At 38.1% G+C, this 26,877-nt stretch overlaps 1 protein-coding gene across 2 annotated transcripts; it reads left to right on the top strand.

Moving 5' to 3' along the window:
• Positions 1–1,333: 1,333 nt before the first annotated feature.
• On the top strand, positions 1,334–26,877 carry LOC148132489 (protein FAM240B-like). 2 transcript variants are annotated; one of them, XM_087957944.1, is made up of 3 exons: positions 1,334–1,458; positions 23,003–23,145; positions 23,836–26,877. In XM_087957944.1, exons 2-3 carry the CDS (start codon positions 23,006–23,008, stop codon positions 23,918–23,920), a joined length of 225 nt encoding a protein of 74 aa, XP_087814070.1. In that variant the 5' UTR covers positions 1,334–1,458; positions 23,003–23,005; the 3' UTR covers positions 23,921–26,877. The 2 variants fall into 2 exon arrangements, with proteins under 2 accessions (XP_087814070.1, XP_087814071.1); XM_087957945.1 differs by lacking the exon at positions 1,334–1,458 and adding an exon at positions 6,488–6,571.

Raw genomic sequence — 26,877 nt, 5'->3', positions numbered from 1 at the left:
ATCTCACTATGCAGAGACAAAGTCTGAACTGACACATCCAAAAATTCAATTTGTAGAGAACTGAATGTTGAAATGATCATGAATTTGTTCCCTGACTTCAGCATTATGTTGACTTTTGTAAATAAACTTAATGCTTTGATTTATTAACTAGAGAAGCTTTAGTCCAAGGTTATTCTAATAATCTCTGCTATCTCACCCATGTTAATGCATTAGTCATCTCAGATAAGTTATTGGAAAAGAATTACGTGAGTAAAAAGAGCAAAAGGTGGCAGAGGTGTAAATTGGCACTTCCTTAGATTTCATCCCAGGCAGTTCTTAAGAAGCAGATTGTTTCATAATTCAATTAATGATAAACCAGTTTAGAGGGTTAAAGTAAATCGATGAAATACAGCCTCAGGTTTTGTAGGTTTCGATTTTGCCAGTGGCATGGGGAATTTGACCTGAGACCAATAGTCTTCATTTGTCAGTGACCTGAGAAATAAAAAAAGAGAGAAAGTTGTAAGTTTTGGTGATGTTTGATGATAGAACAATAAATACTATAATATAAGACAATGCAGAATAATCCTAAAAATCGTGTGTTTTCATCATCCATTCTAAAATTGAGCAGTTGTATATATTTCTAAAATAAATAGATATATGGCTTCCATAGATCTTTTAAGGTTAAGCTAACTTCGGTAACAAAATGGAGCAAATAGGTCTATTTCCAATGTGGTTTATTAAAATGCCAGATTAAAAATAAACATCCCTGATTTTCCAAAACACTCTATGGATATTATAAATGTATTATATTTACTTTCCTCTATGATTGGGCATTTCTGCCTCTTATTTATAAAGCTCTCAAAGTGGCTTATAAATAATATATTCACCATGCATAAGCAGAAGACAAATTTAATCCTTGTATATAAGCCTCCTTATGGATCTTGGTTAATCTCATGTCGGTCTGGCACAAACTTGAATGGGAGGCTATCAAGGAATACTGGAGGTTAGGATAGGAAAGAAAAACAAAAGAGAGAGAGAAAGAGATGTTAAAATTCATTTTGAATGTATTGATATATCCTTCCTTCCTTCTTTCCTTTGATACTTAAGAGGAGGAGCAACTTAAGAGAAGGAGCATTGTTCAAAGTGTCCTTTTGATTTCCTGACTTTGCAATGGACACCCTCTTCTCCCTGTGGAATCAGATAATGTAGGAGGGATAGCATTATTCAAGAAGGCTGTGTTTCCTGGTTATCTCAGGCAGGGGGCTGCAATGTTCAGGAAATGAGTTGGTCTCCTAGTTATTCTAAAATAGCCTTCCTGCGATGAAGGATTTATGTTGTCCTCCCCCACCCTGACTTCAAATAAAAAGTACAGAGGTACGATATGCATTTCACTGTTGTTCTCACACCTCTTGGACTGAAGCAAGGTCCATTTTTATAATAGTTGTCATCGGTTGGGGTGACACAGAATCCATCTAAAAAGTAAGTAAGACATTTTTGATTGCCCTATGAATCACATGTGGCTTTAATACATGGCAACCAAAGGTAAGATGCTACTGGCCACATTAGAGTAAAATCATTGGTTCAAATCTTGTAAATAAATTTAAGAACATAAGGAAAAGCCAGGGAGAAATTCTCAGCTTAACACCATTCTGAAATACTTAGCACTGTTGATGCAGAGGAGATATTTTAAGACTATGTCCTTTACCACATCCAATGGACAATATACCTCCAAATGCTTCTGGGTAATATACATTGAGCCACATTCTTAAGTGAAATACAGTATTAACATACATGGAGTTTTTCACTTTATTTCTTAACACAGTTTCTGATTTGGATATAGATGGGACCTTGAATCAAAGATTTGTGAACACTCGAAGTTACAGTATTGTTTAATTGTAATTGTCTATCAACAATTACAGGTCATTCCAATCATATTTTCTTTAAACAAAGAATGAGCAGCGATTTGTGTACATCATATGTATTACTCATTCATTTGCAGCTGGTGGTGTGATTAGCCTGGAGGTTGGACATAGAAAATGGCCATAAACATGCAAACCAATAATTTATGGCTTGTTACAGAGATGCACCTACTGTGAACCTGGAATCACTCATTATTTCAGAATGTTGGTCGTTATATTAGGAAGACAGATATAGATGGATGAATCAGAACAAAGTTTCATGCATTTCATTAGAACTTGGTTTTATCTTAGTGAATAAACGAACTATGAAGCACAAATGAACTATGGTGTTTTTTTTAAAATTTAGGCTCAGTTAGGCTTGCTCCCAAACAGATTTCAGATAACAAGTTTCTTAAATAATCCAGGCTTCTTGTAGTTAGTATTAACTTCTTTTAAATTGAAGTGTGTGTTTGTTTATTGTAAGTCTTTTCTTTTTGTCTTGAAATCAGTAAAAATTTATAGTCTTCTATAGGAACAGAGGCTTCTGGTAATAAACTTTGTGAAAAAATGGCATGCCAAACTTGTTATTACAGCTAATTAATATTTCAAAGTTCATGTGTTTGTGAAAATTGTTTGTATTAGTTTACAGCCTAAGTACTATATTACTTATTATTGCAGTTTATGATCATACTATAACTACACAGAGCACATGCATTGTCTTCTAACTGCAGAAATCCTTCTTGTGATGATTAATTTTACATATTATTATATGTTTAATTTAAAATAAATATGCTACTAAAATAGCTTAAACTCTTCAAAGTTTAATATATGAAAGCATAAATACAACAAAAAATATGCATCAATTTGGTATTTAGAAAAATTAAAGGAAGCATATCTCTTAGCCTAATGTATCTGACAAAATTGTTATAACATTAAAATGTGAGATGGGAAAGTTATATACATAATCTTAAACTTACAGAAAAAAGAATAAGTAATTTGCAGCCACACACATCTCAGCTAGAACATAAGTGTATTTCTGATTTCCATATCTTCGCTGAAATAAGATTTTCTTTGAATTCCTAAAAAGTTACATTTTACAGAGAACTGTAACCGAAATGACTTTACATAATTAATTAGCACTTCTATTTCTCCATTGAAGTGCCTTCCAATAATTGGGGAGCTCATTTAAGAAAATCAACCATGTATCAGATAAATGTCAGTTAACAGCCAACATCACAGTACATATCTCACATTGATATTGGGGGCAGAATAAAGTTATCCTTATTAGTTGATTAATTAATTCATGGTTTTGGAAATCTTTATCTATCTAGACATCAAATGAACAATGCTAGTTAAATCGAAATGTTTTAGAGACTTTTATATTGGAACTCTTTTTTCTTCTTTAAACTTTAGTGAAAGTCAAATGCTTGGTGATATATTTGTCCTTGAGCCTTCCATGCTTATTATATCTAAATACTTAAACACATACACAAATATACACCAGTCATCTCAATGCTTCTTGTATTACTTAATGTTGATATTGGCTCAAAATGAGACACTGTTGTAGCATCACAGAAAATGTTGTCATGCTTATAAAAAAATTACTATGCCAATGGAATCATGAAGCTATACATAGGAAGGTTACATTTAAAGATTACATTTACATTTAAAGAATATATTTCACGAAAATGACAGTACAAACTTCTTTCTAACAGAATACCTTTAAAGTGTTGATAAGCAAGTAGTCCTTGTGTAGATTGGAACAGAATCCTGATTTTGTAAATGATCATGTGCTTCATCTTGTCATTATAAAGATTGCTGCTCATCAATCAAACAGACAATGCAATGAAAAAATGTGCAAGTGTCACTGTTTTGAATTGGTGAAGCTGTATAAATTTTTTCTAATGGTAAAAAGATAGTTGGAAAAGAACAATAGTCAATGTAAGTATCTTCAGTAAAATTAATATGTAATTCTAAAAAGGAAAGAAGATCCATTACCAGATTGGATAGAGGTGATTTGAAAACATTCTCCCTTCCCTGCTTATGCAGAAAATCCAACTCCAATGGGGACTGTATCTTTGTGATTGAACTAAAGATGTTTCCAAGTTTCTTTTTCTTTAGCCATTTGGCAAGTGTCTTTAAGACATTAATAAACTCAGAGGAAAACAGCAAGTTTAAGAATGAAGATTGTATTTGGTAAATAGATTCACCCATTTCAGTAAATTCTGATATGTTTTGCTTGGCTTGACATTAGGAAATTGGCAAATCCAGTCATTGTGCTTTATAGAGAATACTTTAAGGTTTAGCGCACAGTGTCAACCAGCCAATGTGAGTTCAGAATAGGCAGATCAATTCAATTGTGATAGCATACACAGATAGTCTTTGCTTATTGATTGTCTCATTTAGTGACCATTTGAAATTACAATGATGTAAAAAAACAACTCTGCAACCAATCCTCACATTACTGACACTGTGTCCTACAGTCACATAATTGTGCTCCATGTACTTCCCAACCAACTTGTGACAAAAGAGTTAATGGAGAATGTAGAAGTAAATCACAAGTTGTGGTCATTTACAAATTAAAAACTTGTTTAATGACCAAATGGGAATTGAGATGATAAACGTGTCACAGTCACATGATTTTCCCCTTATCAACTACACTTGCTAAGCATGCTTAGCATGGAGTTGCCAGCCCCAACTGTGATCGCTAAGGAAGGACTGCCTGAATTGGGATGCAGGAGCAATGCAAACATGTGGGAGGATAAAGCTGGATGTGCCTACTCAGGCCCACATACAAATATGTTGCCTTTACATGTAATGCAGGGCACTGGCCCATTACTAGTAACGGTCTAAAATGGGGTGTCTAAGCATGGCTGACTGGGGAATTCTGGGAGTTGAAGTTCACAGGTCTTAAAATTTCCAAGGTTGGACACTCCTGGTTTAAGATTTGTCCATCTGGTCAGATAACTGGGAGGGAAGGAAAAACTTACTTCTTTGTTTCAGCCTTGGATTGTCTTTACAGCACAGGCAAAATTCAAACCAAGGCTCCTCGTGTCTTAATTCAGCCTTTCTGATAGCATTCCATGACAGTTTTGATGTGTAAACAGATTACCCATTTGCCACTGAAAAAGCAACCAGCACCCCAATAAAATGAGTGCCTAGCCAAAGTATAAGGGAGAAGTAAAAAAAAAAAAAATCTAATCCAGCTTTTAACTTCCAGATAAACCAGAGGTGGTGTTCAGCAGGTTCTGACCAGTTCTGGAGAACCGGTATTGGAAATTTTGAATAGTTCAGAGAACCAGCAAATGCCACCTCTGACTGACCCTGCCCAGTGGTGCATTTCAAAAAAGTTTACCACTGGTTTGGTGGGTGGGGCTTGGTGGCCGCGCTTTGCATGTGCACACACACTTTGTGCACATGCGCGCCAAACATGCACTTTGCACAGACGCAGAGGCTTTCCGACTCACCTCATGCAATCCTGCACTCTTCCTGATGTAAGATAAGTATTTATATGCTGAATTGTGCAAAATGGCTAATTAGACTTACTTCCCCCTTTTGTAGTACACTGAGACTAGGAGCTGCATAAAAGTAACCCCTCAGGAATAGCCAGGGGTTCAGAATTTGCCATGCTAATGCTCTGAACCTTTTGCGCAAATAAACCTGTATTCTCCTACCCTTCGTGGTCTTGTGTCCTGATTTGGAAACAGGATCTGCTGCAACAACAGGGCCTTTTAAGTACAACAGAGAAATGTCAGCTGAGAAGCTTCATCGCATAGTAGCTGGATGGATGGAGAGAGACAGAGAGCAGAAACACACACACACATACAATTCCAAGAAACATAGATGGGCATATTAGCACTTTATGTTATTATGTTATTGTCAGGAATGGAATTGGGCAGATTTTTATCATGTCAAAGGGTGACATTTGATTGGGTATTTTTTTTTAATTCTCCTGTTGATCCACTGGTAAGTGGCTTGTAGCACTTCCAACAAGTTATTTGGGTTGTAAGGTCAACAAAAGTGAAGATGATTAGTGGTTGGCTTCCAGTCAAATGGAAATGGTAATATCAAGCTTCCAAGTAATACCTCCCCATTAACGAGAAGTCCAATGCAGGCCTTTCCTTCAAAGATCATTTTATTAGGAATATATCAAATTGGCAAGATCCTGGTGTAAATCCGGCTCTGTCCGCACCACGGATTTACACCCAGTAAAAAAGCAAACTTTCAAAACTCCTCCCCAAAGTCACATTCCCCAATCAGCTCTCAGTCCATCCAAGCTGGTGCCTCCAAACTCCATTATTTATTTATTTATTTATTTATTTGATTTGCCAATTGTTTACAAGATAATAAGTATAAGTGTATACATAGTTGTGAATACATGATATGGGTACATATAAGAAAAATAAAAGAATAAGAGAAACAATAGGACAGGGACGGTAGGCACATTGGTGCGCTTATGCACGCCCCATTTCCAACCACCTGCAGTCACACCCTTAGTTCCCATGGGAAAGAATGTTATTTCGACTACAACATCCCCCCTTATCTCTACAAACCCCCTTTCCTGCTACCAGACTGTGGCGAGCCTGAAGCATTGTTAAACCCCTAAACAGAATGCCTAGGAAAAGCAAAGAATAAGAATAAGAAATGGCTACGCTAAAACATGGCTATACCTATATCAGCTTCAGATTCTACAGGTAGGAGTGGCCTGGCATTTGCCATTGTCTCCATCTGAAAACCCCAATGTTCTTTTGGCTTTATAGTACAAAAAATGAAACATTAACCTGAAGCTAGAAAGAAGCTCATATGTTCTAAAAATATAGCTTTCCATTTCAGGGATGACTTTCAAAATTGGATACTTTTCTTTTTTCTTTTTTTTTTTTTTTTGGGGGGGGGGCACAAAAATTTTTTTTTATAAAATTTTATTTTCCAACATGGGTTTTTTAAAATTTCACAAAAATTTTAACCCCGGGGTGACTTATATAAAGATATGTTCCCTCCGTTCTTTTCTTCTCTGACTATTGATCTCTAAATGTGCTGAACTTCAGTCCCCATAATTCCATTGTGGCATATTCTTTTACCATATTAATAATCAACAGTGGAAGCTGAAATCCAAAATTTTTAGAGAGAACGACATTGAAGAAGACTAAGGTTCATCATCATAAAATCTTAGATTCATATATTGTAAGTAAATCAGGCAGTGGAGTGTTTGGTTTAGCATTGAGTGAACTCAGGCAATTCTCATTGGATCAATAATATGGTGGTTTGACATTTGAAATGAGACACGGGGACTGTCTCTGAGAAAATGCCAACCCTGAGAGAACTCAGGTAGCAGTATTTATTGAGAAAAAACACAAGCAAAAATACAGTATGCATATTCAGAAAACAATGACCTCAACAGGAGATTACTTCACCAGCATGAGAACACACAATCTTGGAAAGTCCCAGATGTTACCTTGCTAGGGTGAGATCATACAGCCACGGAAAGTCTCATGGGAAAGTTTGGAAAGTCCCATGAGAAGCACAACTGTGTATCTTGTACCTTGAACTTTCACCCATTTTCCTATTCCTTCTAAACTGGCAGAATCAAAACAGAATGAGGCACTCTGAGCAAAGATACTCCTACCCCCACCAAGAATGCCCACATCTTCCTAGACTTACTGCTAGTTATACAAAGGCCTTACAGAAAATGATAAAATGATCAATAGGTTATATTACCACATTCCCTCCTTTTTTATTTATTCAAAGATAGGGGGTGTTTTAGTGGCATAGTACACAGTTCCCTCATGACCTGATCCCTCACGCCGGAAGACTGAGGTACACATTTGTAATAGATTAGAATACATTGAATAAAACAACATAATAAGATACATATAGCAATAATAATAACAACCCCTTGCAATAAGGAGCGAAACCATGATCCATCAGGAAGCCAGGACCACAGACTGTCCCAGAATGATGCATTAAACCCATCAGCTCCAGATTGATGCTGAGCAATACGATCTTCCATGTCCTGAACAGTTTTTGTAATGTTTGGCTCATAATTATGTATAAAAACACAACAATGTGAATGAATTAAAGCACAAACTCCTCCTTGAGCAGCTAACATAATATCTAAAGCATATCGATTTTGCAAAGTAACTGTGCAATTTCAGACATTTCTACATTAATCATCTTAATATTCTTTATAGTATCATTAAACATAGCAACAGTAAAATTATTTAAAATATGAATATCTCTATAGTTCATAGCAATTCCCAAAGGCGGGATAAGACCTCGAGAAATTTGTGTCCACAGATTACCTCCCATGGTTAGACCGAATCCAATTCCCGACGATTTAGGATCCGAACCTCAGGAGGTAATGTATCTAACTTATAGATAACCGGAATGACAAACCCCAAAGTACATGTCCCTGACCAATTTGCAGGGATTTGTTGATATGCCCACAGTCCACATAAAAACCAAAACCCTTCCAGCTGTACATAACCTTGTTGACTTGCCGCTTGCATCAGCTGTTTCATGTCTAGATATTGATACTGGCCAAATGCATCAGACTCATTTTCCCATTTACCCAAGTTATGTTGTTCTCTGAACCATTTGTCCACTTAATAGTGTAATTGCAGACACTATGATTCCCCAAGAATTGTGAGTTTGTAATGTTTTGGAAACATAAATGTGCTGGAGACTGCAGTGCAGTCTTCACCTTGACCGTGAAGTTCATGGCATATGAAATGTTATGCTTTCCGGTCTGCAAAGTAGACCGATTAAATGGAACTCCATGTAGAGTCAGTCCTTCTCCCACTCTCCCAGGAAGGTGCATACACAACCAACAATTGGTGATGTTCAAGTTTTGGCAGTTGTGCGCAAATCTTTAATGTAATTATTATCGGTCCACAAATCATCGCCCAAATCTCCGGCACGCTGAACATGCTGTCGCTGCTCTCTCCGCACCCGAGCAGCCCAGGACAGATTAGGCAGAATCAACAGGATCAGGAACCACAGATGCGCCATCCTGCTCCTCCGAAACTTCCTTCACAGGTGCCTGCGAATGATCAGGCCGAACACACCGACCAGGAACCCAACGAATTTGACCAAGATGTTCAACTGCTGCATAACCACGTCCCCACGTTATCAGCTCAGCAGGAACCCATGCCGGATCCGGAAGGAACCGCACCAACACCCGAGGTCTCACCGCATCTGTAGAAGGAGAAGAAAAATGCCTGCTGGCCGCGCTAGGGGGTTACCAGACAAATTTAAAAAATTTAAAGTATATAAAGCTAGATTTAATTGATCTTGAATCGCGGAAGCCCCAGGAGCTTCCTCCTTTTTTATTTAATTTAGTCAACATGGTCTTGGCGTGGAATTATGACGTTCTACAATAGCCTGCCCAGTAGAATTGTATGGAATGCCAAATTTATGTTCCACAGACCATTGTTTGCAAAACTGATCAAAACCGGTGCTCCGATAAGCCGCACCATTATCAGTTTTTAAAGTTTTAGGTGTTCCAGCAACTGAAAAAGTCTTAATGCAATGATTGATGACATGTTTAACCATCTCACCTCTTTGAGGGTAGCCATTAAAAATCCTGAGTAAGTATCCACAGTCACATGTATATATTTCCAGGGCGCAAATGGTGGATATTGAGTAACATCCATTTGCCAAATCATTGAAGGTTTCAACCCTCTGGGGTTAACTCCCATAGGGATATTCGTGCCCTGCTTTGAACAAGTTGGACATTGTTGAATTATGGCAGCAGCTTCTGCAGTAGTAAGTTTAAATTGCTGTGCCAATGCTTTAGCGTTTGATGAAAATAACTATGACTATCCCATGGCTGGACAGTGAGGACTGAAGTTACAGCACTGTCAGCTTTGGCATTACCTTGTAATAAAATTCCAGGCAAATTACTATGACTACGAATATGAGCAACAAAACACACATTCACACGCTGCTCCAAACATCCTTGTAAAAGCAAAAGCAATCTTAAAATATCAGGTGATATTCCAGGAGACAAATAAGAACCTGCTACAAAGGGTAACAAATTATACACATACAATGAATCCACTATTAAATTAAAATCCTGATTGTGAAAATTTTGAAAAGCCAAAACTACAGCAGCAAGTTCTGCCTGCTGGGCAGACTTCTGCTCTGAAGTCACTTTTGTATGCCAAATTCCAGATTTATCTTTCCAAACACAAGCACCAAAAACTTTCCCTCCATCAGTAAAAACTGTAGGAGCATCTGATATAGGCTGAGTTACAAAAAGACTTGCTAAATTAATTCTGACTGATTTATACAAAGATAGCCTAGGATCGGCTGGAGGATGACAAGAAAACTTCCCTGGCCAGGAATGTACCAAAACCTGCAAAAACTCACTATTGCAAATCATCTGTTCCCAGGTAGCTAAAGCAAAAGGAACATAACATGTTACTGGTTCCATACCAGCAATAGCCTTGCAGCGCTGGCAGAGCACGATTAAAAATATCAGCAAGCTGTTCTGTGATACAATTTATGGATTTCGATGGTGTATGAGACAAATGAATCCATTCCAAAATCCTTAAAGCAGTTTTTCTTTTACCTGAACTATCAATGCAGTAGCCCTTCGTTCTGAGATTAAAATCACTGATAATGGACAATCTAACAAACATCTATCTGTCCATCTATGGCTTAAAACTTGTTCAATCAATGACAAAATCCTTTTTGTTCTTCATTTAAGGTTATTATGTCAGATGCTTGTTTAGCACTAGCCAAAGCTTGAAACAAAGGACTTAATTGAAGAGTAGTTAAACCCAAATACGGCCTGATCCAATTTATATGACCCAAAAATTGTTGTAAACCCACTAAGGTTAAAGGATTAGGAAGAACAAATTCCAATTTCAGGGGTGTAATGTGACTCAGGAATAATTTATGACCTAAATAGGCAAAAGGATATTCTTTTTGCAATTTTTCAGGACTAACTATTAGGCCTTTCTCCTTTAGTATAGCAGTTAAAAGAATGACAGCAGAATTCATGGCATCATCAGAAATATTAGCAGCTATCAAAATATCATCCATATAATGATAAACCTTCCAATCCGGGAATTTACTCCGAAAAGGTTGTAAAGCCCAATCCACAAACATTTGACACATTGTAGGACTATTTAACATTCCCTGCGGAAGGACAGTCCATGCGTGATCGCAGCGGGCTGCCCCTGATTTATACTCAAAATAGTAAAAGCAAACAAATCTACATCTTCAGGGTGCAAAGGAATGGAGAAGAAAGCATCTTGCAAATCTAACACTCTTATATTCCATCCATCAGGTATTAAATTAGGATTAGGCGTTCCACACTGAAGTGGACCCATTGGCTTTAATATAGAATTTATGCTCCTCAGATCATGTAAAAATCTGTATTTTCCAGATTTCTTTTTGATAACAAAAACTGGAGAATTATAAGGACTAGTGGTAGGCACTATATGTCCTTTTTCTAATTGTTGTTGAACCAATTCATGTAAATGAACTAATTTCTCACTAGTCAAAGGCCATTGGTCTATCCACACTGGCTCCTGTTGGAGTAGTTGTAATTTTAATAACTCCACAGGTGGGTGTTCAGTCATCATGAATGACAACCCTTGTATCAAACTGTTGCATCAAATCTCTGCCCCACAAGTTAACGTGAAGGCGCAGAACAATCGGTTGGACAAATGGCCCCTCCCTGCTGTGTTTTAACTCTAAGAATCTTCCTACTAACCCGTGCGTCTTGAAGTCCTCCGACTCCTCGAACAGACGGTGTAGGATCTGTCGGCCACTCCCTAGGCCACTCACTTTCACTGATCACAGAGACATCTGCTCCAGTGTCCAGCACTCCAGTAAACTTTCTGCCTTCAACCAAAAGAGTTAATTTTGGTTTGTCATTTTGCCTAATACCTTGCATAATAGAAAACACACTAGACTCCTTAAACCTATCTGTAAATCCAAATCCACCCTGGCGAATTCCATCTGACTCTCCCAAAGACATAGATGGCAAAACTATAAGCTGTGCAAAACAATCCCCTTTTTCAAAGATTGAGGGACAGGTGAGTGAACCTGAATTTTGATCTGACCCTCATAATCCGAATCAATAACCCCAGGAACCACAAACAATTGACGCCTATGAGCCGATGATCTAGGAAGAAGAAGACCCACAGAAGCCGGAGGCAACGGACCATAGAAATCCGTTGACCCCAAACAAACTACATGCGGAAACCCCAATTCTAAATCCTCGGCTAATGGAAGATCAATTCCTGCTGAACCTTTAGTAGCTGTACCTCTCTCTGGTGGTTCCAACCCTTCGGACATTACTTCACTCTTTAGAGTAGGGAGAATGCCCTGATCCCTGCTTCCTAGTTTTTTCCCTCCGAATGAAGTCTGCACTGATTTGCCCAATGGTATCCTTTCTTACATTTTGGGCACACTGATTTAGGACGAACACCCTGTCCCATTGATCTCTTATACTGCTGACTTTGACCCCCTCCAGGAGCCCGACATTGCGCTTTAAAATGTCCAGGCTTCCCACAATTGAAACAATTCCCCTTTTGAGCATGTCCTGTTTGTAAAGCCAGAGCTAAAGTTTCCATGTTAAAAGACTGACTTCCTACCTTTCTACATGCATTAATCAAATCCGATTTCTCGCTCCCCACTTGCTACCAGTGGATTTAAAATCTTTTGCAATCTGTGTTAGCTTGTTCTACTGCTAACTTAAAAAGCAACTCTTTCTGGGCGAATTGATTATCAATTTGTCTTTCAATAGCCAATTTCAGTCTGCTAATGAAATTTTCATAGGGTTCATTGTTCCCTTGTTTGATGTTAGTAAAGGTCTTCTCACCACCTTCGCCGTCAGGGAGAGACCCTATGGCTTGAAAAATTATTTGTGGGAGAAGAACGAACCCCTCATCAGGCATACCATCTCTCTGTTGTTCCACTGTTGTAAAATTACCAGCTCCATAAAGCTGATCTGGGGTAACATTTGCTGTTCCCCTCTGGACTGCCAGCTGTCTCCATTTCTGATCTAACACCAAATATTGAGCTGGAGTTAAAATCATATTCAACAGAGCTTTCCAGTCAGCCGGAATCATTTTATTTCCATAACCAACTGCTTCTAACAATGCCTGAGTATATGGCGTTCTAACACCATATTCTTTTGCTGCTTGCTTAACTTCCCTCAAAATTCTGAGCTGTAAAGGCTTCCACTCCCGCCGCGGATTTAATGCAGCATCCATGACAATTTCTACTGGATTAAGTTGAACTTCTACTCCAAACTCCACCAAATCATCTCCTGATAGTTCCCCTCTATTCTTTGCTTCTTGAATAGCTGCAGTAACTGCATCCACCTGAACCCTTAAGGTAAACTCTTATCCTCTGACAAAGTATTTCTAGCGCCGGACAGTTCCCCAGATTTATCTGGAGGTGCCGTCGGCGGCAACAAACGTACCGCATGGTAAAGCGGCAAACCTTCTTCGGGGGTGATAGGAGCGGTTGTTCATAAGTAGCTAATGCATCCATAATCACTCTCCAGGTTAACAAAATTGAAGAAGGGCACGGGGTTCCTCGTGCAAAAATTTCCCTATCTTTTTCCAGGACTCTACTTTAATACTACCTCCCTCCGGATATGACTTAATATTTTTCCAAACATACTGTAGTAAATCCTCAATTTCTTTCTTTCCTACAGCACAACCCCTACTGCCAATTCCAAACCCAAAACTATTCCCAATGATCCCTCTCAATTCCCTGATGTGCTCTTTCTGAGCCTTGAGAGATCTCCCCCATACTCACGAAAAGAATCTATCTTCGTCCAGCGAAGAAGATGAGGGCCCAGTCGGCGTCCGCGACGATGAGTATAGGATGCGGGAAACGTATAGCCTTCAAGCTATCACGTCGGGGTCACCATTTATGGTGGTTTGACATTTGAAATGAGACACGGGGACTGTCTCTGAGAAAATGCCAACCCTGAGAGAACTCAGGTAGCAGTATTTATTGAGAAAAACACAAGCAAAAATACAGTATGCATATTCAGAAAACAATGACCTCAACAGGAGATTACTTCACCAGCATGAGAACACACAATCTTGGAAAGTCCCAGATGTTACCTTGCTAGGGTGAGATCATACAGCCACGGAAAGTCTCATGGGAAAGTTTGGAAAGTCCCATGAGAAAGCACAACTGTGTATTCTTGTACCTTGAACTTTCACCCATTTTCCTATTCCTTCTAAACTGGCAGAATCAAAACAGAATGAGGCACTCTGAGCAAAGATACTCCTACCCCCACCAAGAATGCCCACATCTTCCTAGACTTACTGCTAGTTATACAAAGGCCTTACAGAAAATGATAAAATGATCAATAGGTTATATTACCACAAATAATGATAGTTAAGCAAGCATAAGCAGACATGTTAAACCCAGCATCCGAACCCAGTCAGAAAGCCAGTTGCCTTTCCTGGTTAACCATTTGGGCCAGAGGAAAGTTAGGTATTTTATGCATAAATTATGAGGATTAGAAATATTCATTCCAACACTCCATCAGACTTATAAGTTCCATATTAATATTTTCTGGGTGACTCTAGAAAATGCTATACATGATTACTGGGAAAATTACCTAAATCAACTGCTTCTGGGAAATTGAAAACTATCCTGCCATAATCCTTATTTTCTGGACATGGCTGTAAATGCCAGACAGAAGCTCCTATTTTTTCATCTTTTCCTCTATTTTGTAGATACTGAAATACATTTGATCTATCTTGCTTTCCACATTACAACATTAGTACTGTTTCCAAATTTCATTTGCCTCTTGGGTTGCCCAATCTCTGTGAGCCCTATCTTTGCAAATTCAATCCAAAAATAATCATTGCAATTTAATATGATTAAATCTAAAAATAAGGTTTCCTGTGGTATCTCATATAGTAAAAGTGTTTTCTGAACTCTATCCGGTTGTTTCTTTCATCTGGCAGCCGATGCATCTGCTCAGCCTGTTTACAACTAGTCCAGTGTCAGAAATTATTGCCAGGGAGCAGGTTTCTCATTGTTGTCTTTTGGCAAGCAGGTCACCCCAGGCTTAAATTAGATCTCATTCAGTTAGAACTTCTGCAGCAGTAACAGGCCAGGAATAACCCCAGAGATTTACAGAAAGACTTGCCTGAAACAGTTTGCATAGTTTTCAGAACATTACTATTTGCTCATCTTCAAAGATTTAAAAATCCGGCATTTAAGTAAGCAAGGAGTAACTTCTACTTAAAGCTACATTCTCTGTTTTTGAACTTGTTCCCCTCCTTACCCTTGTCATGTAAAGCAGTTCCCAATCCTTTTCTTTGGGTAAATCAATCTATTGTCAGTAAAGGTCTTTGTGGAACTTGGCCCAAGCAAAGGATTGGTAATACTACAATGCCTGTAGGCAGCACACTATACAAGGGAATCCTGTTCTCTAACATCTCAAAATTCCATTTTTTTAAAAAAAGGTCAAATTATTTTGAAATCATCAAACCTCACAAGAAGTTAGAGCAGGGGTGTCAAACTGGTGACCCAAGGGCTGGATGAATCACGCACAGGCCATGCCCACCCCAGCTTCGCGAATGGGAAAAACATCGCGAAACATCAAGTGATGGCAACATGACACAGCGAGTTTGATACCCGTGGGCTAGAGACTTATTCTGAAGTCTCATGAGATATTGAATGAGAAATTGGTATTTTGCAAACAATTAACAATCTCACAAGATTTGGACCATTTACTTATTTATCTGTTTGTTTTAGTGCACCAAAAAAGATTGGTAGCATGCTGGTGGTGAGATTAGACATCTACAGTATATTATGGTCTCCAAATACAAATTGGGAATAATTGAGATAGGGCAGTTATATAGAAATACAGGATTGCATTACAAAAGTATGCAGGGCCATGATCTGTTTAAGGGGTGAAATTGATACCTTAATTAAAAGGTGTCCATTTTTCCAGTCCCAAATCCAAAAACAGCAGCAACTTTTTGGATCCATTTTTGGATCCACCATGCTTTTGGTGACTCAAAAATGGGTGGGTTATGTGGAGCTAGTAGGGTATTTGCAGCTTCCAAGCCATTATTCTCTTTTACTTCTTAAGACGGAAACATATACGGGTAATCCTCAATTTACAACAGTTCATTCAGTGACCATTCAAAGTTACAACCGTAGTGAAAAAGTGACTTATGACTGTTTTTCACACTTATAATCATTGCAGCATCCCCATGGTCATGTGATCAAAATTTGGCCACTTGGCAACTGACTCATATTTATGATGGTTGCAGTGTCCTGAGATCATGTGATCCCTTTTGTGATCTTACAAGCAAAGTCAATGGGGAAGCCAGATTCATTTAACAATCATGTTACTAAACAATTGCATTTAACAACTATCACAAGAAAGTGACAGTGGCAAAGAAACTGTCACAAGATAACGACAGTGGCAGAGTCTGTACAACTCTAATGTATAATTACAAGATTAACAAATGACAAACCTGTAATGGCTTATATGTGTGATTATAGTCATCTGCATACTGCACTAAGAGTTAAACTATGATCTGTTACATAAGTGAGTTATAGCAGCCCAAAGTTATTTGTTACATTTCTGTGCTGTCCTTAAGAAACATGTCCAAACATGTTTAGTTTCTGATAGACCCAATTTATCTAATGTTGTGAAAGGGGAACAAGTTCTACTGCACAAGACTGAAATTAATTTGAACATGCATTTAAAAATGATAGATTATGATGACCCAGGGTGGGATACAAAACAAACACAGTCACAGAAAACAGGTGAAGCCCCTTTTATTCCTTCAGTTTTCTTCCAAGCTCCGAATATCGTTGACGGAAGACAAAAAACCTCCCCACACAGTTACACGAAGAAGGAAAAAAAGCAACACAAACTAGGCAAGATAAGGGCTGGAGGATGTCCACAGATAACACACACTCAGAGAGGAACTATAAACTAGAGATATTTACACGATTTGTTTCCAGCGTTTGCCAGTACGCAGGTCCAAACTCTTATTCAGTTGTCACACCTGCAGCCCATGAAGAGGATCAAGGCCCTCTCCTCCCAAGGAGACCATGTCTCTCCCTTATCCTTTCCTCCCTGCATGCCCTAGGATGGATAGGGAATGGGCCTGGGTCCTCCTCTGACTGCTCAGCCGGCCTCTGCCCTTCCCCAGCCTGCTCCACAACCTCCAGAGCCACACTTCCATTCCCTGTCCACTGTTCCTCCTCTCCCTCAGAGTCAGTCTCCATCAGGGGCATGACATAGATGCATGTCTTGTCATAAAAAATGACAATAACTAGATGTGAAAAAAAATGATATATTGTATATACAATTGAAACCAGCTGGTGTCTTCAGGACTAAAAGAAACATACAAATAACAAACCAAAAGAGTGACTTGGATAACTTTCCTATATTGGATTTACAAAAGAGACTTGTTAAGGTTTTAAAGCATTTCCAGGGTCACCTCTTAATGAGATGGATGGCCCACAAATCTAATAAATAAAAATATTTTTTACGAAAAAGGGCAAACAAAAAAATAAAAATAAATCAAGCTTGGAGCGATTCAAAGCCAAGATCATCAAAAGTTGGGTTATTTGGTTAAGGTTACAATAAATTTGTTTTTATCTCTGGTAATTCTGAATTGACTTTTGCTGATATCAGGACTGCAATGACAATGCTTTTATGGATTTGTCCATAGATAAAAGACAGAATATGAGATGAGATCATTTGTTATATATTAAGAGAGAGTGATATGAAAACAGATTATACTTACTGTGATGGAAGGGGAAGTTATTTGTTTATATATTTCTTTTTTCCCTTTACTATATTTTCTATTTTTCTTTTTTTTTCTGCATTTATTTTTTGTATTTACTCTCTTTTTAGTTTGTATTAGTTTTTTTTCTTTTTAATTGTAACCATTAATAAAATTATTATTAAAAGTAAGACTACCAGTGGCAATATTTTTTTCTGTTGGGTATTTTGGTTGTTGGTCTTTTCCTGCAAAATCTGCAGTAGCTCAGGAGAGGACATTTTCTATCCTCAGGTATTCCAGACAGTAGAAGATTGTCTTCACGTTGCTTTTGAGAGTTTGGGAACCAAGAACTGGGCAGGTATTGAAGGGCCCTTCGGCTCCATCATGCTAACTAACCACTGCGAAATCCAATAATAGTGCTTCAGAGTTTTGCAGCAACCCCAGGAAGCAAGTCACTAATACAAAAACAATTCTTCCCTCAGACTTCAAGGATTAAAGATAATACATAAGCAGTCAAAAAAAATGCGCAAGAGGAACCCACAATAAAAGACCCAATGTCTACAACCACAGAGGAGCTGAGGGATTTGGACTACAATGTTTCATCTAATGCTTGCCTTGTTGTAATCCATTTTATTTTTCAAAACTGAACAGAGCACGACAGGCAACCTACAACATGGCACAAGGTTGGTTTTTCAAAGAGAAAAAGCCAAAACACCGCAGGGCACACATTCAAGCAATTGCTTTGAAAACAACTGCCCACTTCAAAGGGTTTATTGCTGCACTTGACATACAAGATCTTTGAATTTCCAACCCATGATTGAATTTATATGAAGATTAGAGGTTCTCAGCTTTGTGTTTCTTGCCCTGGTTGAGAGGGACAGTAAATCTTTGGGTGAATGCAGAGACTATGGGTGGTTGAACTATGGTATAAAAATCAGTCTTCATATTTGCTCTAGGAAAAGAAATTTAGAAGACAGTGAGGGTAAAGGAAGCAAGCAGTGCCCAATTGGTGGCACAATCTGGGAGGCAGCTAGCAACTGAAAAGCGAATAATTTTATTTTCCTTGCAAGGTTGTTCAGTCCGATGCTACAGATAAAATAGGAAATATCATTTCACCTCTATATTTCTTAGGAAATAACATCATTTTACTATATACAAGATAGCATTCTTTAAAAAAAATACAGGAATCGTACCAATTGCTACGGGAGATTGTGAAAAAACCCCCCCTTTTTTTTGATGCATTGAAACTGAGGCTGGAGAGCTCTCTGTTGGAGGTGCTTTAACGGATTCCTGGTCAGCGCAGAGTGTTGACGTCAAAATCATTCTGATTTTATCATTCAGTTCTTTGAATTTAATCCCAAGTGCTGAATAGGAAGGGAGCATCTAAGGCAGGGGTGGGCAAACTTTTTGGCTCGGGGGCCTCATTGACTTTTAAAATTTGACAGACAGGCCGGGTCAGCACAAGATACGATACATATAAAAAACCTGCAAAATCTCCGCAAAATCAAGTGACCAACGCGCCGGATGTAGTCCGCGGGCCGTAGTTTGCCCACCCCTGATCTAAGGCATGGGTGACCAACCTTGGCAACTTTTTAAGACCTGTGGACTTCTCCTCTCAGAATTGCCCAGCCAGCCATGGGGAAGCCATGGCCAAGGTCGGACACCCCTGATCTAAGGCATTGATCTCCTGCTCATTGCAGAAATCCAAATTAAAGACCAAACATGTGTTCAATTCTTCTACCTTAAACATATCCATGGAAAACAAGACCCTCATCTCTAGATGAGTAGTTGGTTGAATTGCTTTTATAGTAGGGTAGTTTTTGTCTAACATGGAATTAAAATCTACCTTTGCCCAATTTAAATCCACTGTTGTCTGTCCAAAGCTCTGTCCGAAGAACAATTACTAATACTTCTTTTCTTTTATATCTTTATATCTTTTATATCCTCCGATTACTACAGGTGCTCCTTCTTTCCACCTGCCTTTTCTTTAGCATTGAAGGCTCTGTGAATCACTCTTCTGTGGGCTTAATTTCTAGTTCCCTGATCATGCCCACTGACCTTCTCTGATCAGGTTCCCATTTCTCTGCATCTCCGCTAAAGTGCCTTTTGAATTTTGTTTAGCAAAAGAAGTTTGAATTTCACTCCTAACTTTGAAAGCATTAGCTGCTCTATTCAATTGTGTCATGTGTCAACTGCATGCTTACTGTAAAATATGAGAGCTGCAATCCAATTCATCTTGGGGAAAGCTGTTCTATGTATACACAAATAAACTGAGAACCATTGTGCAGCAAACAAGCTTTGTTATAACAAACTTCAGGATAATTTCTCAATTTTATTAATGGTTTGATTGCAGTGCCATTAACCAAAGTGGAGCAGGCAGAGGGAAGACGAGATGGTGCTGATATGCACTCCTATGCAGTCCTTTTGTCCTGATATAAAACAGTATTTGCCTAGAAGTGATTGGCAAAGAAATAACATTAAAAAGTAGGCAATGTATTGGCTTATCGTTTCCAAGGAAATTATACTTTTTAAAGGAACACAATTATGCAATCATGAGCAAAGTTAACCTTCTTCACTTTAATTTGAAATGAATCGATATACTGCAAAGATTAACTGAAAAATCAATACATTTTGTCGTTCAGAACAAACCCTAATGAGCCTTCAATAAGAATTATCTCCTAATAAAACAACCCACCTCCTAAGATCTCACTTTCATAACCAGTGGTCCCCCAGTGGCCTCTTTATCTCCTTCAAACTACAGTGTAATCAAATTAGCTCTTGTGCTTTAATTATTCTAGCAATATTTTTTTCATAAAAATAGTTTTGCTAGATCATACATATTAAGAAGTAAGCGAGAAAAGTATGCTGCTGGTTTTTTAAAGAACTAATCATCCAAAAATATTTGTGACAACTGTAACACAATTGTAGTTTGTTACATGGGTCTTATTTTCTCAAGGACATCATCTGTAGTTTTTAATCTTTATAGTTATTAAGAAATAGCAGACTCCTAATTAGGATTAGAATCAGATGCTGTTTCCTTCCTGACTTTGACCATTACAGACATTCAGGCACGCATCTACGACATCAATAGACATATGCTGGCGTATAAGGCGACCCGAGGCGTATAAGGCGACCCCCAACATTTCCACTCAAAATATAGTTTGTTAATATACTCGCCCCTCTTCCGCACGCCTTCCACTTTTGCACTTTTTTTTTTGAGGCACTCAAAGGGCACTCGCCGCACCGTGGAGCGTCGGATCCGTGAAGTCCGAAAGGGAGCAGCCAGCCTTCTCCTCAGCTCCCAAGAAAGCGAGGCTCGCACCGCCCGGGCTCCGCTGAGGTATCCGGCTGGGGCTGTCAGGGTTGTTGTTACCGCTGGCGCGCGGCTCCGCGCGGCTCCAGTCCCGCGTTGCCTCGGGAAGGGAAAAGGCAAAAAGGAAGAGCCGCGGCGGCTTTGCAATGGCAGCAGCGGCTCCTGGTTTTGCCTTTCCTTCCCGAGGCAACGCGGACTGGAGCCGCGCGGAGCCACGCCAGTGGTAACAACTCCTGACAGCCCCAGCCGGATACCTCAGCGGAGCTCGGGCAGTGCGAGCCTCGTTTCCTTGGGAGCTGGGAGAAGGCTGGCTGCTCCTCGGCTTCACGGGGATTTCGCTTCCACGAAGTGCGCAAAGCACCAGCCAGCGGGGCAGCCGCAGTGCTTCCCAATTACTATTTGCCGGCGTATAAGACGACCCGGCATATAAGACGACGACCCCCAATTGGAGGCATGTTTTCAGGGCAAAAAGTCGTCTTATACGCCAGCAAATACGGTATATGCAGACATTTAAAAAACACTCATAAACTTCCAATTGGCAATCATTTTTTCTTCTTATAAATTTTTACACATAGGAAGTTTCAATTTTCCTTTGTCACATGCTACAATCCTAACTCAGACCCTAACTCTTATCAGTAATTACAAGGTAAAGGGATATGCCACCTTCACGTTATACATGTAGTTTGTCCTTAAGACCTAAAACATTACTGAAGAATAGTCTGGAGAAAGTAAAAAGTCATTAAATGTAAGGCCAACTTCCAAGCTGACATCTCTACTAGTAGATTACCAATGTCCTTCCCTACGTTGAAGACATCCTTTATTAATGAAGTTGGCATTCAACCAACTTCATCCCCTAATTCAGCAAAACCATTTCAGTTCATTGATCGGGTTCACACATCACAGTAATATCTCTGCCATACAAGACTGATGACAAAATAATCAGTACAATGCAATACTCTTAACAAAGAATCCTCTATTTGATGAAATGCATTTTATGATCAAAAGACACATATTTAGCATTCTTTGATGTACTATCCCCATTGACTTGTAAAACAGATTATTTGAAGGCTCTAGTTTTCTTGTAACTTGCCATGTCTATCATCATACGTTATCATGTGTACTATTATAAAATTCTGAAGATTTAGATCATTACAAGTTTTTTTTCAATTAAAACAACAACTTAGGAGTTCTGGATACTGCTAATGCATCTGATCCAAATTCTGTAGTAAATTTAGCTGAATATATTGCCATTCAGCAGTTTCAGGAGTGTAAATGTTTTGGAAGGCTGGTTAAAAATAAGATGACCTAAAATGCTAGCATCATTTTTTAAATCCATTAATTTGACCAGAAAAGATTTACTTGTGATTGTCAATTTACCTGTGGTTGTTCTGGAGTATCAATTTCTCATGAGAATTAAGAGAATTTAATTTCCCATGAGGAATTTTTGTTCATTTAAAAACAAAATGAGGATGAGGATGAGGATAAGAGGTGAAACGTCTTCAAAACCAGAAAGTCCAGTTGCCTCTTGAAACCATGACTTGGATTACCGAGAATCTCCTTTAAACATTTAAAAACAAAAAAGGAAGCTTCTAACTTGCTGTTTCTTTCTTCCTCTCTTATCTGATGCATTCTGGGGTACAAAAATAGGAGAATATTCTCCAGAATCATAGGCTTTGAACATTTAAATGTCTACTATGAACTTATAGTCTAGTTATAATAGGGCCAAATCACATGGATGTAATTATGTAATCTAGTTTCTTTTCAGAATGCATTAAAATGTAATTGGATGATGGCAGAAGTTGATGGCACATCTTTCTTATGCTTACAGTTATATGGAAGCAAAAGATGGACGGTTTTGTTTTGCTTTTTTAATCACATCCTCTATTAAATGAACAATTATATATCACAATTCTTAGGAGCTTTAGGAATGAAAAACAAGCTAATATGTTTCTGTGAAATTATGAGTGCCTTGCACAATAGGCCATAGCAGAGACATGGAAGAATGGAGCAGTTTTTTAATTTCTAATTTGGGGTGGGGGAATTTTTTTCTTTCCCCTTTACAGAAAATGAACAGTCAATATTTTCGCTATGAAGTCCTTGCCTGTGAGACTGGTGAGCTGAAGATCTTCTGGGAAAAGACCATTGAGAAGCAAACTCAACATTCGAAAGCCGAGAAAGACCGTTTACAGAGAAGTGCATTGACCAAGTGAGCGTGTACTTGGTTGACCATTTGTGGTTGATTTTATTTGTTTGTAAATCTCATAAACAATATATGCAGTAGATATGTGAGAATGGGACCAGAACAATTTCTGACTTCGAGAAAAGATAATGCCCTATTCCCCAAAATGGCAATATGGCAGGACTTTGGGGGGCATAGCAGTGTTCTCCAATGGAAAGGAATATCTGGACTTCCTTCCTTCTTTCTTTTCTTTCTCCTTTAAGTCACTTTTTGACTCTTAGCAATTACCTAGACTAGTTCCCGCAACTTACTTGAAAAATTTTTGGAAATAATTTGCTATTGCCTGCTTCCTAGGGCTGAAAGAGAGTGACTAGCTGAAGAGGTCACCAAATTGACTTTGTGCCTAAGGTGGGACTAGAATTCACGGTCTCCCAGGCTTTTGCCCAATGTCTTAATCACTACAACAAACTCCCTTATATTCTATCTAAGGCAATTATACCCAGCTGAGAGAAGCAAGAATTGCTTGGAAAAATGTAGGAGTAGAAAGGTTTCAAGAGAAATTTTAAAAATCTGTTTAGTCCAGCAACCCTTTCCTGGTTATGTGAAATTAACATAGAAAGGTAGTAGTAGTAGTACATTCTCCATTGACTTGGCCAAAGCAAGGCTCCTGCTAGCTAAGCAATGCCTTTGCTAACCAACTGCCTTTCTTCCAAACAGACTCAGAAATGAATGGAAAGCAATGCTGGAAAAAAGATTAAAAATGATAAAAGAACATGAAGAAAACAAAGAAGTCCCTCAATGAAGAAAAAGCACAGGTTTATGTACATTGTTTGGAAAATGGCTTAAACTGAAAGAAGAAAATTTGCACTAAGGCAAAGCTGTAGTGTTTGGCTTGCATTTGCTTAAAGCAACTTTCCAGAACTGAATACTCTCCAGATATTTTGGACCACAACTCCCAGAATTCCTAGGCAACGTAATAGTTGTAACATACTTGGAGGCTACCAGCCAAAGGGAAGAATGATTTAAGAACATCCCTGACTTTATGTTAGAAATATATGTAATATTTTCCTTTCAAGAGGAGTTCAGTATCTAATGATCTCGTGAACATGTTCATGCAATTTTCTTGGTAACAATACAGATGTTGTTTGTACTTTTCCTAAGATTTTCTCCTGAATCCACAGTCTAGGCAGAAGTCCTAGAATGCCCTGATATGAGAGAGAGAGAGAGAGAAAAAAAGATGGTAGATGGATAGATGGATAGATGGATAGGGATAGATAGATAGATAGATAGATAGATAGATAGATAGATAGATAGATAGATAGATAGATAGATAGATAGATTATATTACAGTTTGAGTTGCTCTTCAACTAAAACACTTCTCTGCTTTTTTCTTATTCACCACTTTTTTAGAGTCTAGCATACTGTTTTAACTTTCAGAATTATACTTTTTTTCTTATCAATTTATAATTTTATATATTGCCCTAGGAGGCCTTCAGACTGAGAGGCAACCGATCAATATTATTGAAACATAATGTTTGCTTTTGGAACATTACATATGTCATTAGAGCTATATGTAACTGCAAATGCATGAAAGCTGTACCTTGGAGATAGCCCTGAGGCCAGAGGATCTGTCTGTACTCCCAGTTCTTTATTTTTGGAAGGGAAGTATGTCCACACACCTCTTGCACACGTTACTATTTTGACATTGGGGGATATCACCCTCCAAGTATCAAGAGGTGCCACAGAAGTAAGTAAATCCAGCCTTCCTGGACTCTAGATGTGCCAGCTATCCACTAAGACTAATAAATTCCTTAAATCAGTTTCAATGCAAAGCTATCTATAAAATAAAGCAAACTAGCCCCGGGAGCAAAAAAAATGAGGAAACAGCATTCCTGTCTCTCCCATACTGCTATGTTCATAGTGGCAGGCCTGGAGAGTTAAGAAAGTTCTGTAAAGCTGCAACCTTTCACATAATTGTCTTGAGAGATGCCAGCAACATCATTTCCATGTAGAATTGCACTATTACTAAATCAAACTCCACGCTCTCACTTATTGCAAAAATCATCTTTTGTTGCAAAAATATAAGCTTGCAGCATGTTCCATTCCATTTACAGAGTTCAATGTTATTTTAACATTCACATTGAGTGCAATTCTCCATTATTTCTATTATTTCTATAAGTACAGATAGTCCTTGACTTACAACCATTCGTTCAGTGTGGTTTCAAAGCAGAGGTGGTATTCAGCCAGTTCTGACACCCACCAAGCCAAACCACACCCACGAAGCCCACAGAACAGTAGTAAAAAATTTGAATGCCACCACTGGTTCAAAGTTACAATGATGTTGAAAAAGTGACTTACAACTGGTCCTTGCCCTTATGGTGCAGCATCACATGATCAAAATTCAGGCTCTTGGAAAAGTGGCCTGATTTATGATGGTTGCAACGTCCTGGAGTCATGGGATACCCATTTGTGTGGCTGCCCCAGCCAGCTTTTGACAAGCAAAGTCAATGGAGAAAGCCAGATTCGCTTAATGACTATATGATACACCTAGCAACTGCAATGATTCACTTAACAACCATGGCAAAAAAGGTTATAAAATCAGTTATGACTCACTTAACAACTGCCCCACTTAAGTCTGATTTGTGGTTGTAAGTAGAACACTATATCTATAGTGTATCTATAGCTAGTTTTAGTAACATAGGAATAACCAGAAGCTTCAGGATAATAGATGAGTGGATGCCACTCCTGTGACACTGGGCACAATTGCATGAACATGTCCTATATAATAAATATTTTATTTAATGTTACAATATAAAAAAAAGAAAAAAATGATTTCATGCGAAAACTTATAAAATGCAAGTTTTTGAAAATATGCCAGTTTTGGGAGTTTCCAAAAATTCCCTGATGAAATTGGTTTCATTATATGCAACTTTTATATCATAATTAACCAACAGCATTCTAATTTTTGAAAAAAATGTAAAAACAATGTAAAAATGTTATAAAATAAATTTGTCCTTAAAATAACCGACTTATGATATTACTAGTAGTCCATGTTCTGAAATGATTATTTATTCTGGTTACTATTGTGCCATACAACGTTAAGTATTTGCAGATCGGTGGGAAATATGATCCTTGTGATATACATATTTGAATGTTCTTTTCATTTTGCCGATTCAAACTGAGACCAGGAGACCATGATTCCTAGATCAATAAAGGTATATATATGTCTTTTGTCAGGTTTGTAGAATAGCAAAACTCAAAAGCAAATTTGGTTATGGAACAGACTAATTCACCTTCCAAGTGGTTTCTCACTCCAACCTCGCTTAAAAAAATTATAAACAGAACCCACATATTACATGAAATAACAGAAACGAAACACTATATTCAGGCCTTTAAATTAAATCGTGCTTTCCTCTATAACAAGGCATTCTCTATGGAAGTTACACAACTTTTCATAGCCAAAGGCATTAGCTAAATAAATAATGTGAAGCCAAGTTACTGTCTTAGATCTTTGATGCCTTATGATATTTTTACTATCTTTAAAAAAAACATGCTTTGTATGCATAAGAAAAATCAAGAGAAGAGAGAATGTTAAAAGACACAGAAATAGGAAAAACTTAGTTCAAGGTAAATGATTAAAAATCATTTTTAAATGATTCACACAGAGATATGTGAATAGTATTATCAGTTGTTCTCGATGTATTATTAGAGGTGGTTCTGACATAATTAATAAAACCAAATGAATTTGGTTGTACATTA

The sequence above is a fragment of the Notechis scutatus genome, chromosome 2, assembly GCF_049901735.1.
Source record: "Notechis scutatus isolate UNSWTSFEM ecotype Mainland chromosome 2, rNotScu1.2, whole genome shotgun sequence".
Lineage (NCBI taxonomy): Eukaryota > Metazoa > Chordata > Lepidosauria > Squamata > Elapidae > Notechis > Notechis scutatus.
Note: the sequence above shows the minus strand (reverse complement) of the source record. Positions and strands in the feature narration are given on the sequence as shown.

Excerpts from the sequence above, each read along its gene's own strand:
- LOC148132489 (XM_087957944.1), top strand. The coding sequence starts at position 23,006 with ATGAACAGTCAATATTTTCGCTATGAAGTCCTTGCCTGTGAGACTGGT. Across the intron at positions 23,146-23,835 it reads CAGAGAAGTGCATTGACCAA|ACTCAGAAATGAATGGAAAG; the intron begins GTGAGCGTGTAC and ends TCTTCCAAACAG.